Source organism: Anguilla rostrata, chromosome 1, assembly GCF_018555375.3.
Source record: "Anguilla rostrata isolate EN2019 chromosome 1, ASM1855537v3, whole genome shotgun sequence".
NCBI lineage: Eukaryota > Metazoa > Chordata > Actinopteri > Anguilliformes > Anguillidae > Anguilla > Anguilla rostrata.
In genome coordinates, this window is record NC_057933.1 from 6,829,240 (window position 1) to 6,843,570 (window position 14,331).

General features: G+C 50.1%; 1 protein-coding gene across 1 annotated transcript in view; it reads left to right on the forward strand.

Annotated features, from left to right (window-relative positions):
* Positions 1-14,331, forward strand: part of LOC135239039 (MAM domain-containing glycosylphosphatidylinositol anchor protein 1) — a 170,551-nt gene that overhangs the window by 45,118 nt on the left and 111,102 nt on the right. The window contains exon 3 of the mRNA XM_064307432.1: positions 6,403-6,542. Coding sequence (XP_064163502.1) covers positions 6,403-6,542 — 140 coding nt within the window. The remainder of the gene's footprint in view (positions 1-6,402; positions 6,543-14,331) is intronic.

Below are 14,331 nucleotides of genomic sequence, written 5' to 3' on the forward strand. Positions count from 1 at the left end.
CGCCGTGCACCTTGAACTTGCACTCGTCTCGTTGACAGTTAATTATAATCCACCCGTGCAAAGTTGTAATGCTTAATTTCAAGCACATAATCACAGAATACACGCATCTAATTTGAAGTGAATTAAATTTTCAACGAGTAAAGCTCCCTTACTTAAGCCTCTGGGTCTGTGGGAACAATCTGTTACCCTGTCTCTTTTGCTGAGCAAGAAGTCACCTTATTTCATAAACGCCAGCCCCACTAAAAGCCAGGTTTTCGTGCATATTTATTTTATAGTCTCAGTAGTGCCACCAATGAGGTGTCACCCAGATGTGATGTCAATAAGTGCAATGCCATTGGTCCTCGTCACCCACACCAATATGCTGCTCAACCTAACGCTTTAGTAACAAATGCATTCATATTTTGCAAACTGACACATTGCATTCTACTAACTATGATAGACTTTACCCTCTCCTGTTAGATTTTAAGATGTACTGTGATGTCAGATACATACGTACATAATTATTTATCTTGATTTAGGGCGAATTACTTTACCTCAGTTTGATGATTAATTCAGCTGGCTTAGCAATAATTTAAAATAATTTATCAAGCCAAATTTTGTTTTACAAGGCATATTAACCAGTAGTAATTTAATTATATTTTCAGAGTAAAATTACATTTGTTTCACTGTGGCATGTTATGTAACTTAATTTAATCATTTTTTAAATCACACAATTAAATAAAAGGTTGAAAATGTGGATTGGACAAGCAAAATTAATTTATTCAGTTATTTTGAATAACTGATTATTTTAAATGAAAATGTACCGCAAAAAAGTTTTTCTAATAAATTAGTTTTAAATGGGTTTTTTTTTCTTGATTTGCACTGGTGTCTAATTACAGCTACATACTGAGCCAAGTCCCTTGTGCTCTTTATAGTTGTTCAGGTGTTTTCCTCTGAAGAACACCTCGATAAGCTGCATTTTAGCTGCATTTTCACTGACCAGGCCATCCAAACCATATTCCGTTTTGTTCTTGCTTTCAGCATTTCTCTGACAGAAAACCATATTTGAGTTAGCAGTTTGATTAGGTACTCTTTATTATAACCATGTCGATAAGTATCAGAAGAAAAAAGAAAAAAATAATACGTAGACAGAATCACAGTGAAGATAACCCAGCAGACGGGAGGGAGTCTATAAATGGAGTGTAGCTCGGCTCGGGTTTTGGGGAGACATGAGGGCTGGGGCTGGGGTGGAGCTCCATGGCTGAGCCCGCTGGCAGTGATTTATGCCCAGGACAAGTGGAGTCACAGCACCAGAGACACGGAGAGGAAGGGGCGCTCTCTGAAAAGTCTGGGAAACAATGAGGCAGAGTTCAGGTAAAGCACCAGAGAGAGAGAGAGAGAAAGAAGGGGGGGGGATACCCCAAGGAGGCTGTTAGTGCTTATGGGACCTGCGGGTGAGTGTTCCCTCTGAACTCAAGGTGGAGGGGGTGGGGTGGGGGGGTTCCAGTTCCAGTGAGAAAACCTGTTACTGAGCAGGGGGGACTTTACTCTGAACATGGCACCTCAGCCGTCATCCGAGTAAATTTTTGTACACGAAAGTACATTTTTTAAAAACGTTAAAAATTATTTCACATTAAGATGGAGGGAGTGCAAGAAGTAGAGAATGCAGAGGGAGAGTGAGAATGAGAGAGGGAATGAAATAGAACTGGGGGAGGGGTGGGTAGAGGAAGATGAGGGGATGAAGGGAAAGTGAAAGAGAAAAATAAGAGAGCAAATACAGCGTGGGAGGGGAAAGAAAAAAAAGGAAAAGAAAGGGAGTGGTAACGGTGGATGAAGATATAATACAGCAGCGAGGATATAGCACTCGCTGTCATTTCACAGAAAAGCGGCTAGGTGTATCCTGGGACTTCCCCATGTTACAGATACAGCGGGGACGTATATACAGGCCTTATACTTTAACTTACAGCCACACGGACGAATAAAACCTGTTTTCACAGAGGAGTCAGGGCAGCCATATTCCAGAGTTTATGGCTGTCATTTTCCAGAGTTTACAGAAGCCACGCTGTTCATCACTTACAAATCCCTGTTCAGTTCTCAACTTCTGCTATGACTCACACAACACCCATGACCTCTCCTCATGCATCTTCCACCCCCCCACCGCCTCCTCCTCCCTGTTTGGCCCTCATCACTTCCTCTCCTCTTCTCTCCCCTCCTGTTTTCTCCTCTCGTCTTATCTTGTCTGCTCTCCTCCTCTCCTGTCTTCTCCTCTGCTCTCGTCCTCCTCTTCTTCTTTCTTCTCTTCTCCTCTCCGTTCCTTTCTTCACCTCTCCTCACCACTCCTCTCCTCTCGTTTTCTGACATATACACTTTCCTCCTTCTATTTCCTCCCCTCCTGTCTCTCTGCCACACTCTCTCTCTCTCTCTCTCTCTCTCTCTCTCTCTTTCCCTCCCTCTCTCTCTCTTCTCCCTCGTCCCCTTCCTTTCTCGCTGTCAGGCTGGGCTACAGAGGGCCCTGCAGCCGGAGGCAGTGGGACTCTGCGTGGCCCGCAGGGCCCTCTGGAGAGCGCCTCACCCGCAGGGCCCTCTGGAGAACGCCTCACCCACAGGGCCCTCTGGAGAACGCCTCACCCACAGGGCCCTCTGGAGAACGCCTCACCGCACACCGGGCCCTCTGGAGAGCGCCTCACCCGCAGGGCCCTCTGGAGAGCGCCTCACCCACAGGGCCCTCTGGAGAGCGCCTCAGTGCTGGACACGCTAACGAGGTGAAAAGTGTCAATTATCCCCCATCTGAATGCGCCGCTTCACCTCTGGGCAGAGGAGCCGGCCCTCCGTTTGCATTAACCCCCCCCTCACACCCCCACCCTCCTCTCCCTCACACCTGGCCCCCCCTCCCTCACGCCCCCCCCCCCCCCCCCACCCCCCAATCACCCCACCTCCCCCCTCTGTTCTCCATTGAGCTCCAGCCCCCCCCCCCCCCACGCTACCCACCAACAGGGGTGCAGCCCCGCCGGTGAGCTCGCTCTCGATTAGTGACCCCTCTAGCGGCTTCATCCTGTCCTCCGGTCAGTGGGGGGAAAAGGGAAAAAAAAACAAAAAAACGAGATTATCATAAAGGGGCCGGTGATATGCGAAGGGTCAGCCAGGAATAATTACCGAACGGGACGCTCCAACGCTTGAGCGATGTCCCAAAAATCCACGGGGCCCAAATCCCCGGATTATTAGCACTGTCGCCCGTGTCCGTCTGTATTCAGATGATCTCTTTTTCGTTTGTTTCGCACGGGCTGCTGGACGCAGCTGTGGCCCGGGACGTGATTCAGATGCATCCCCTGATGAAGCTCTGATGTGCGCGGGGGTTAGCATGTATTAGCATGCGGGTCGAGGCTAAGACAGAGATAATACAGCAGGGGTAACGCAGTGCAAACAGGATGTCACCTTACCTCGCAGAGAGCTAGGGATGTGACTACGCACCGGTAACCGTCGGCATTGTTCTGCTCGTGGTTACCGATGTACCTGTCGCGATCGGTGAATCTCGTCTCTGGTTATGGTTTGAAAGGTGGCAACCGTAGAGCGTTCCGTGACGATGTGGTGCAGCCACAGCACCTGATTTATTAAATGTAGGGTGAGAGCCTGACCCCCTACTCTTCTGTGGTCAGAACTCTTGCAGTGGGGGGTCAGTGAGGTTTATGAACTGAATCCCTTGGGCTGATTTGTGAGAAGAATGGGAGGGGGTTGTGGTTAGAGGCGTGTGAGTGGATCCTTATGGTGTGGGGGGGGGGGGGGATGTGGTTGGCGATCAGGAGCGGTTGTTTCCCCCCAGCTGTCCCTCACCAAAGCGGAGAGACTAGGATGGCCCCCGGAAGGCCGTGTTAGCACCGTAGCGCCGCGCGGCTCCTCGCCCAGCTGGAATGCCCCCCCGCCCCCCCGAGGTGCGCTAATGTGCTAATAAAGCGCTACGGCGGAGGGTAATTTACGCGGCTCGCAGAGACGGCTGCTTGCCTGTGTCTCTCTCGTTAACGCGCTCTCTGTAATTTCCCGCAGATGGTAACGTTTCTGAACGCGCGCACGCGAGCTCCCCGCCCGCGATCAATAACTACCGCACGCGCGCGTGCTCTGCTCCGCCCCCTCCATCACATCGCCATCCAGTCCAGGGCTCTGTCTCTCTCTCCCTCTCCCTCTGTCTCTGTTTCCCTCTCTCCCTTCTCTCTCTCTCTTCCCCTTTTCCTCACTTCTTTCTCTTCTGTCCTCATCGTTCTCCTCTCTCCTTCTCCCCTTTCCACTCTTCTTCTCTTCCTTCCATCGAACCTTCTTTCTCCCTTCTCTCGCTCTCTTCCCCTTTTCCTCACTTCTTTCTCTTCCTGTCCATCCGAACCGTTCCGTAGTTCTCCCTTTTCTTCTCCTGCCTCCTTCCCTCTCTTTTCCTCTTGTCCTTTTTTTCTCCTGCTGTGTCTGTGACTCTCTCTCCCTTTGTCATGTCCTTTTGCTCTTTGTTCACATACAGCGTCACATGTCCGTGTTGTAAAACTTTAATAGGGCTGAGTTCAAAGCAGGGTTCTCAACAAAAAAAAAAAATCACCTTTTCTTCCACCTGTTCCTCGGGTTTCAGATGCCAAGTAAAGTTCCTAACCAGTTATAATAAAATGAATTAATAGTTATTACCATTTTTTAAATATAATATTTTAATAATAAGTTTGGTGATTTATTAAATACGTTACAACATTCACCAAACCTAAAACAGGATTAATTGTATTTCACAGCCCTAACCACCTGTCGCAGTGCCCACTCAACCAAAAAAAAAAAAAAAAAAAACCTTCAAAGACTTCATAGCCCAGATGTGATCGTTATTCGACTAATCCCGAGCCAAAGCCGTGCTCTGATTGGATTATTTCACAGTTTAGTATGTATTTTTTATTATTTCGGTCTGTGTGAAGCTGGAGAGTGATTTAATTTAGCTGGTTGGCTCGTCAGGCCAGGAGCGGACTTTGTTAAATTATACATGTTGCTAGCTACGCCAGAGAAGCTAAAGGTGACAGCCTCGCCTTCTGTTAGCTTGTTTCCTGAAGTTCAGCCAGGCTTGCACCTCTTGCTTTCCTGCTCTGGCTACATTGACTGTTAGCGGGTGATGCAGTTCGCCTGCTTGCACTAAAGATAGCCTAAAGATTCTATACATTGCACTTTACAAAAGCCAGCCAATTTAGGTTTTTTTTCGATTGTATGTGCCTCCTTTTTTCAGTTGTCTTTTAAATTCTGCTCCCAGTTGCTTTGCTGTTAAAAGCTTTTCAATGGCTGCTTACTGAGATGGGGGAAATATACTTATAGCTGTACCGTGGATGCTAGCTAGGTAGCACTAGACATAAGTGCTAACGTATTGTCTGCTCGCCAAGTGAGCAGCAACATGCTGAAGAGGTTTCCATGGTAATTCAATTTTCCATCCATTCATCCATCCAACCGTCCATCCATTATCTATACCTGCTTATTCCTGGTCAGGGTTGCAGGAGGTGCTTGAGCCTATCCCAGCATGCACTGGGCGAGAGGCAGGAATACACCCTGCGCAGTTTTCCATTCCATCGTAAGGCACACACACAATTCACTCACACACTCATACCTAGGGGCAATTCAGACCTATCGGTTAACCTAACCGGCATGTCTTTGGACGGTGGGAGGAAACCGGGGAATACCCGGAGGAAACCCGTGTTATGGCTGAGCTTGTGTCTGGTGTTGTTGGGGGTCTTTGTGTGGCTCCGATGGAGACATCAGTTCTCTCCATCGCTTAATATTCCTTACAAAAATGTGCGTAATCAAAATTATCAATGGTAAGCAAAGTTTTATGCAACATGTTTTTGGTGTTTTAGGGTCTCTGTTTCTGGAATAGGCTGGTGTCACAGTGTAGGATGATTCTCGTTGTCTCTTTTCTGTTTCTGATATGGGTGATTTAGAGTGATATGCTGGTGTTTTGGGGTGTAGGGCTGGTTATTTAGAGTGATAGGTTGGTGTTTTGGGGTAATGGACTGATTTAAGGTTATGGGCTGGTGATTTGGAGTGATGGGCTGGTGTTGTGGGGGTGATGGACTGGTGATTTAGGGTAATGGGATGGTGATTTGGGGGTGACCCTGATGGCGTCTCTGTTTCTGGGATGGGCTGGTGTTTTGGGGTGATAGGCTGGTGTTTTGGGGGTGATGGACTGGTGTTGTGGGGGTGATTGGCTGGTGATTTGGGGTGATGGGCTGATATTTTGGGGTGATAGGCTGGTGTTTTGGGGGTGATGGGCTTGTGTTTTGGGGTGATTGGCTGGTGTTTTGGGGTGATGGACTGGTGTTGTGGGGGTGATTGGCTGGTGATTTGGAGTGATGGGCCGATATTTTGGGGTGATAGGCTGGTGTTTTGGGGTGACCCTGATGGCGTCTCTGTCTCTCCGTGTCCCTGCAGCTCCAGCGAACGCTCAGATTGTGCACTCGGGGCAGGCCTGCGTGGTGAAGGAGGACAACATCAGCGAGAGGATTTACACCATCCGGGAGGGGGACACCCTGGTGCTGCAGTGTCTGGTTAAAGGACACCCTCGACCACAGGTACCAGCCTCGACCACTCGACACCCTCCAAAGTAATGACTGGCACACCATCACTGATGCCACCCCATTTCTCTGGGTCCATGCAGTATGAACAGTACCTGAAATCCCAAAGTACTTTGACCCCTCCCACTGCAAAACTGTCTCCTCCTCCCCCCCCCCCCCCCGCCCTCTGTGGCGCATACCAGACTCCCCACACTGGTACCATGTCCCAGGCACCCCAGAATTCGTCCACTCACCCAACAGAAAGGCCTGTTTGTCTTCCTCTGTGACAGTCCGTAAACAGAGTCTTCCTGCTTGCGTGTTTGTATAGCTCTTGTACAGCAGAGTGTGTTCAGCTATGTCCTTAATCAGAATGCACCCTGCAAACCTGGCACTCCCTCCCCTGGCTGCTGCCCTGGATCAGCGACAAGAAATACACACCTGACCCGCTCTGTGTGTGTGTGTGTGTGTGTGTGTGTGTGGAGCTCCTGGGGTGCAGCTGGGAGAGAGGAGAGAGGGCTTCACCTTAACCCCCTCCCCCAGCCCCCTGTTCCTGTCCCCTCCCCAGCCTGTTTGCTCTTGCCCTCCTCTGATTGACTCTGGATTTCTTTTGTGTTAGGCTCTATTTGGGTAATGTCTATTTTCATGGCTACTAATACCAATGTATAGCCAGACAGGGATTGGGGTTGGGGGGGGGGGGGGTGTTGCTGGGGGTGTCGGCAGAGTGGGCAGCTGTGCTGGTAAGAACGGCTTCCTTGCATTAATATTCTCCACCAAATTCCCTCCTGGTGAAGGCATGAATATGCAGGGAGAGTTTGGCTCAGGATGGGGGGAATGGTGCGACTGCGAGCCCCGCCCCCCCCCCCATTTGGCCACCCGTCCAGGTAGCATCGGGGTCAGGATGAATTAAACATGACCAGCGATCACTGCTCCCAAACCACCCCTGACCCACTTAACCCCTCTAATGCTACTTAGCATATCTGCAGGTGGCTCAGAACAAACACCCCAAACTGTGACTGACTCCTCCCACGCTCTGAGCTTCCAATCAGCTCACTCAGACACCAGGAAGAGCCCGTTTGATTGGCTCCTCTGAGGGTCAGGCGTGCTTTTTGCAGTCACACGGACGTCCATGCCTCCGTGCGCGCAGCGCAGAGGGCTTGGTACGCCCTGTGTTCTTTTAGGACGGGTTTCTAAGATTAAAGAGGAACGGGGAACCACACTGGGGTGTCCTCTTTGTTCGCCCCCCGCTGACTCCGCAGCGTGCCGGTGATTGTATTACACGCGTTCGCTCGAGGCGTTTGGAGTTGCATTTTAAAAACTGAGTTTCCACGGCTACGCGCAGCAGCCGCGCCTGCCTGTATTTATACAGGAAAAATATGAGTGTGTGTGTGTGTGTGTGTGTGTGTGTGTGTGTGTGTGTATGGTCTGTGTGTGTGTGCGTGCGTGCCTGTGTGTGCGTGTGTGTGTGTGTGTGTGTGTGTCTGTGTGTGTGGAGCTCCCAGGGTGCAGCTGGGAGAGAGGAGAGAGGGTGTCTGTGTGTGTGTGTGTGTGTGTGTGCGTGTCTGTGAGTGTGTGTCTGTGTGTGTGTGTGTCTGTGAGTGTGTATATGGTTGGTGTGTGTGTGTGTGTGCGTGCGTGTGCGTGCATGTGTGTGTCTGTGTCTGTGAGTGTGTGTGTCTGTGTGTGTGTGTGTGTGTGTAGTGCATTTATGTTTTGTTTGTGCGTTGTGTTCTGAGTTCGGAGCAGAGATGGATTACCCTGCACTGCCACAGAACCACTTCTGCTCGCTGTCACTCAAATAAACAGAAAATCTAAGTGATTCTGTCATCTGTAAACATTTTATGAGGTTTAGGGCAGTTTTACAGCAGTACTTCAGTGTGATTTTAGCCTTTAAAGTTTTATGAAGACATTCGTAGGGCAGGTGTGAAAAAATCCGGCTCTCTGAAAATTTAATATGTTCGGTTTGTCAAAACAGAAACAGACATTTCTGTTTCTGTCTGTCTGTCTATCTGTCTGTCTATCTGTCTATCTGACTGTCTGTCTGTCTGTCTGTCTGTTCGTCCGTCTGTCTGTCCGTCAGTCCAGCTGTCTGTTTGTCTGTTTGTCTGTGCGTCAGTCAGTCTGTCAGTCAGTCAGTCAGTCAGTCAGTCAGTCAGTCAGTCAGTCAGTCTGTCAGTCTGTCAGTGAAAGTGTAGGTGGAGAGCGTGTGTTTGTGCGTGTAATGGGGCAGGAGAGTCGCTGAGGCTGTGGAATCTGATGGAGGAGATTCCGGGAGGGCTGGAATTATGCAGGAGGGCGCCATGGCGACCTTTCCCCCATTCAGTCCCTCTCTGAGCTTGGCACTATCTGGAGGTGCGTTGTCATGGAGCCCTGGCACAGTACCCGCCTCCCATTCACTCTGTGCCCTTGGAATACCAACACACACACACACACACACAAACACATGCATGCATTTACACACAAGCACCACTTACATGTGCACACACGTGTATGTGAGCTCACACACACATCGAAATACATATGGAGACACAGTAAGGTTGAGTTTGAGTGCACACACACGTACACACACACACACACACACAGAGCAGGGTTTGGACACACAGACAAACACACACACACACAGACTTACTCTCCTGCCCTCTCTGTCGGTGGGGTGGCCCTCTCAGCAACACCCCCGCCCCTCCCCCTCCCCTGGTCTGGGCGTGCTGACATCTGCTCATGGAACCCCCGGTGGAGACTTGTGGACATTACAGGACAAACAGTGTCTGACTCCGAGCCTGCAGTTTGGCTGGGGAGCAGAGGAGGGGAACCCCCCCCACGCCCCGGGCAGTTTGGGGTACCCGCTGCCTGTCATCACACCAGGAAGAGTCTGGCACCGGTGCTCCTTTACAAATGCAAAATGGTAATGAAGCTGAGGCTTTTGCAAGTGAGCTGTTTGCAGCTGTTTTTTTTTCCAGTAGAAAGCTGGGTTGTGTAGTTGTCGTTTAATGTAGTAGAAAGGTTGTGTGCTGGCAGAGCTGAACTCTGATGTGTTTGGGCTGGGTAGGGTTAAACTCTGATGTGTTTGAGCTGGGCTGGGTTAAATTCTGACGTCTTTGGGCTGGGCTGGGTTAAACTCTGGTGTGTTCGGGCTGGGCAGGAACTGGCTGTTTTACTGGCCAACCGACTAACTGCCTGCCTGTTGAACTGGCTAACCGTCCGACTGACAGCCCAACCGACTGACTGATGGAATTTGGGATGGCTTGTGGAAGCACCCAGGAATGTGCCGAACCCTCTGTCAGGAGGATCCAATTTAGTGGTGTGAGCTCCAGTTATAGAGGACGCTTTACAGAGAATGAGTCTGATTGAGGATTTATCCAATCCTTTATCAAGACTGATTGTTTACCTTAGCTTGAGAAGATTGGATTGAAAAAGGGGGTTGTGCTGTAATCCATACAGAACAGAGCGAAATCTAATCATTTCTCTCCTCCCGCCCCCCCCCCCCCCCCCCACACCCCCCGTCTCTCACCGGTTTGACAAAGTGTAAAACTCGTATATCGAGTCAAAAGCGATTTAATTCGCTCAAAGTGACCTGCGAGGTGCAGCCGTTTATTGCTGTTGTTGTTGCTGCCGTTGTTGTGTTTATGTGGGTGGTGTATGAAGCAAAGTGGGCAGTACGGAAGGGGCCTGGACATGTAGGTCGAGATGTGCCTGTGGGGGAAACCGCCTTTATCGGCCTTTTGACATGCATCCTGTATGTAGCCTGGAACAACCAGCTGATTGTGTATAGCCTGCTTTTCTAGAGCCAAGCTCTCCTTGAGCTTCTTAGTATCTTTGTACGTTCGAACGGCATATTCAATTCAACTTAACACCATGACCATACTTATGCGATCATTTACTGGGGGTTTGTGAGCCCGGTGATTGATTTAAAATTTGGTGACTATTTTCTTCTTCTGGCAAATTGTTTTTTGATAAAATTTGTGTTTTTTGTTGTGTGGGAGGTATTATGTGTGCTGTATGGTGAGTTATTTGGTATGGAGGTGAGGTATGTGAGTTTAGATTTGTAGGAAGATGTATTCATAAGTTTATTCGTGGAGTTAAGGTGTGTGTGTTTAGTTGTTTGGGAGATGATGTGTGTGTGTGTGTGTTAAGACATTTGAGAGTTGAGGTATGTATGTGTTAAGATGTTTGGGAGTTGAGGTATGTATGTGTTGTTTGGGAGTTGAGATGTGTGTACGTGTTTTGTTGTTTGGGAGTTGATGTGTGTGTGTGTGTGTGTGTTAAGACATTTCGGAGTTGAGGTATGTATGTGTTAAGATGTTTGGGAGTTGAGGTATGTATGTGTTGTTTGGGAGTTGAGATGTGTGTGTGTGTTTTGTTGTTTGGGAGTTGATTTGTATGCGTTTTAAAAATTTTGGGAGTTCAGGTATCTGTGTGTTAAGATGTTTGGGAGTTGAGGTATGTATGTGTTGTTTGGGAGTTGAGGTGTGAGTGTTTAGTTGTTTGGGAGTTGAAGTATCTGTGTGTTTAGTTGTCTGGGAGTTGAAGTATCTGTGTGTTTAGTTGTCTGGGAGTTGAGGTATCTGTGTGTTAAGATGTTTGGGAGTTGAAGTATCTGTGTGTTAAGATGTTTGGGAGTTGTGATGTGCTGGGTTATATATAACAGATATTCCGTACCGCCTGACTGTGAGGAACACAGGAGTCGGCAGAGGAGAGTGTGACCCTGATGAAAGTGACCGTCTCCCTCTCTCACCCACCCCCCCCCGTCCCCCCCGTCCCCCCGTCCCCCCTGTCCCCTAAGCCTCTCCCCCCATCTGTATATTATATTTACACACAGACCATCTCCAAAGAGCCGTGACAAATCCGCCGCCGCGCCCCCATAATCCCGCGCGTCCGCAGGCCTGTCGAGTGCGGGGGGGGGGGACCCCGCCGGTATGAAGACGTGGGATCTGCACGCGCTCAGATGTTCCTCGCTTGCCCGGTCGCGTTTTCTCATTTCTGGCTGCCCTCGCGGGTCAGTGTTTGCCGACGCGGACGGCGATCGTCACGGGGGGGTTGGGGGGGGTTTAAAAAAGTGCCGGAACCTTCTGGAACTCGGGCGTTTGAGCAGGGCGGCCATCGTGGAGAACGGTTCCGTTGCGGCCTACCGCTCAAAGATGCTATCAGGGAAGGGACGGTCAGACGGTTGGGGTCTTTTTCTTGGTTTTTTTAAAGAAAAAGATAAAGAGAAAGAACAGAAGATATTGAGTGCGCTAAGGTCAACGCTGAAGGATTCTGTAGCGCTGTTCAGAGCAGCTGCAGGGCGGGGCTCTTAGTTAACTTAGCGCAACGCGCTGATTTACTGCGTCCTATGGCATTCCTATCAAATTGCTGCCGTCTCTTTTAGTAATACAATCGGGTGGCAAATGGCTTTTCTGAAACCGATCTTTTTCTCCTGGATTATTAATTCATGGGTCTGGTCACTGTAACCTTGAGGCATGCGGGGTTGGGGGGTGGGGCAGGGTGGGTTGGTGGTGGTGGTGGGCTGTGTGGCCGGTGCAAGGAGGGAAAGCGAGGGGCGGGGGGGGTCGGGGGTGGGGGGCATTGTATGTTGTTTTTGAAGAAAAAGGAAAGGGAAGGGAGGAGGGACCGAGGATGGAGGATGAAACCGGGGGGGGTGGGGGGAGTTGAGGGGGGGCGAGGGGTAGGGGGTGCGAGGGTTGGGGGGGGGGTTGGAGCACAGAGAGGGTGGGGTCAGGTCGGATTTCCCTGTCCTTGAGGGGTGAGCTGAGGCGGATCGATGGTGGTCTGAAAGTGAGGAAGATCAGATGCCGGTGAGACTCGGAGAGGCACTGACTGCACCAGCCTGAGACGCAAACAAGGTCAGTGTTTGACCCCTGCTCCGACATCCGGGAAGGGGGGGGCCAGGCCCCAGAGATGCCCCCCGGAGAGCTTTCAGACCTGAGCGTTTTCAGTACCTCAGCGTCGAGAGAGAACCCGACTGGAGTCTGTGTACCGTATAACCGCTTCCAATAGCCCGGCGTGATCTCTACATTTTGTGTGTTCAGTTGCTCGGGGAGAAAGAAAAGGGAAAGTGTATGGATTGGTGTGTATGGAGAGAGAGAGAGAGAGAGAAAGAGAGATTTCTCTAAAGAATCGCTGCTTTCTCTCAATGCTCCCGCCTCTGTCTGCCACCCCTGGTAACTCTGCAATTAGCTGCCCCCCCCCACAGGAGCTCAGCTGGCCTCCCCGTCTAATGGCCGTGGCCTCGCGCAGATGGGGACACACAACTTCAGCTTCACAAAGAGAACGCAGACCCCACTCTGGAGCCAGAACATCCTTGTAGCTTCGCCAGCCCAGAAAATCTACTGTAAGAAATGAACAAAAAAAAAGAAAAAAAAATCAGGGCCATCCTTTTGTACAGAGTTGATTAGTTTTGTTCTTTTATTTCCCCCTTATCTACCAGAAGATAAAATGCTTTATTCACGTGTTTGAAATTCAGAACGTGATTTAGCTGGGCTGACAGCGTTATCTACTCCCGGCTCTACGGAGAGGCTCTGGGAAGACTTCTGGGAATAGGACTTACAAGACTCCTGGGATTTGTAGTTCAGACCTGATGGAAATGCGCACTTCTGGGACGCGAGTCCAGCACTTTCTGGAGCGTGTAATTGAATCCGCATAGACCACTTTAGGCTTCTCCCGTTTCCCCTCTGTCACCAGCGGGGTTTGGGCGGGTCCAATTCTGTTCGCTCAGCGATCCGCGGTTCACCTGATCAGCAGTGACATCACCCGCGGCTCCCCTTACGGTCACGCTTTCACCTCCACCGCTGTTTATGATTTTGAAATATCACACCCTGTCCAGCCCCCGAGAAGATAAGCCGGGTCATGGCTGCCGCAGAGGTAGCTGTGTTGAGTCACGTTGTCAGGTGGGCATTTTGAGTAATCGTTTTTAACTATCTTGTGCAGAGGATGCAACGGCGGCTCCTGTATACATCCAGGAGACAAACCGACTCACCTTCAACAAAAGACTCATCCCATATAACTCACACCCAACTAAATAACTAATCCCAAAGTGACTTGCTGAAAACTCACCCTTCACTGACCGATATAAAAGTGCCCTTCCTCAAAAGCCTGGCCTGTACAACATGCTGTAACTACCCCCTCACCAAATTAGTCCCAGATTTACCTATTGCAAAATCACCCTAAAATTATACTTCCCCCCCAAAGGACCGACTCATCCCACATAACTCATCCCCAAGTGACTCAACCCCCCCCCTCTAACTGATCCCGAACGGGCTCTTCCATCCCCCTGCGTTTACCTGCGCCCCCACTTATCATTCCTCCGGTTGAGCTCAGGCCTGGAGCCCTTCCAGCAGAGAGGCTTTTACCCGTTCCTTCCCCTAACTGCCGCCATAAATTACCTCGAGCTCAACGACGCCGATTTCACGTCAGGATCCATAAGGAGACATTTATTGCTTAATGCCTGTCTTCTCCACTTTAATCTCGGAGCGCTGCCTTTTTTTTTTTTTTTCCCTTCTTCTTCTTCCTTCCTTCCCGCAGACGGATAATGAAAATGGTTATTGCCACAGTAAGTTTATTTTAGCTTAACACGGGATTTTATGAGCGAATGTTTGAGACGGTGAAGAATGATTATGTGAGCGCCGCGCCGCTCGCGGTGATCTTTCCCGCCGTTTATTAAGACCTTTCCGCACCGCCCTCGATGTACCTGCCGCACCCCCCCCCCCCCAGCCGAGAGGCCGCTCTTACGAGACTCTGCCCCCCTCAAATACCCTTTTTAAATGCTCCCGCTGTACGGGGGGGGGGGGTTAGGGTTAGGTGGGGATGATCCTTT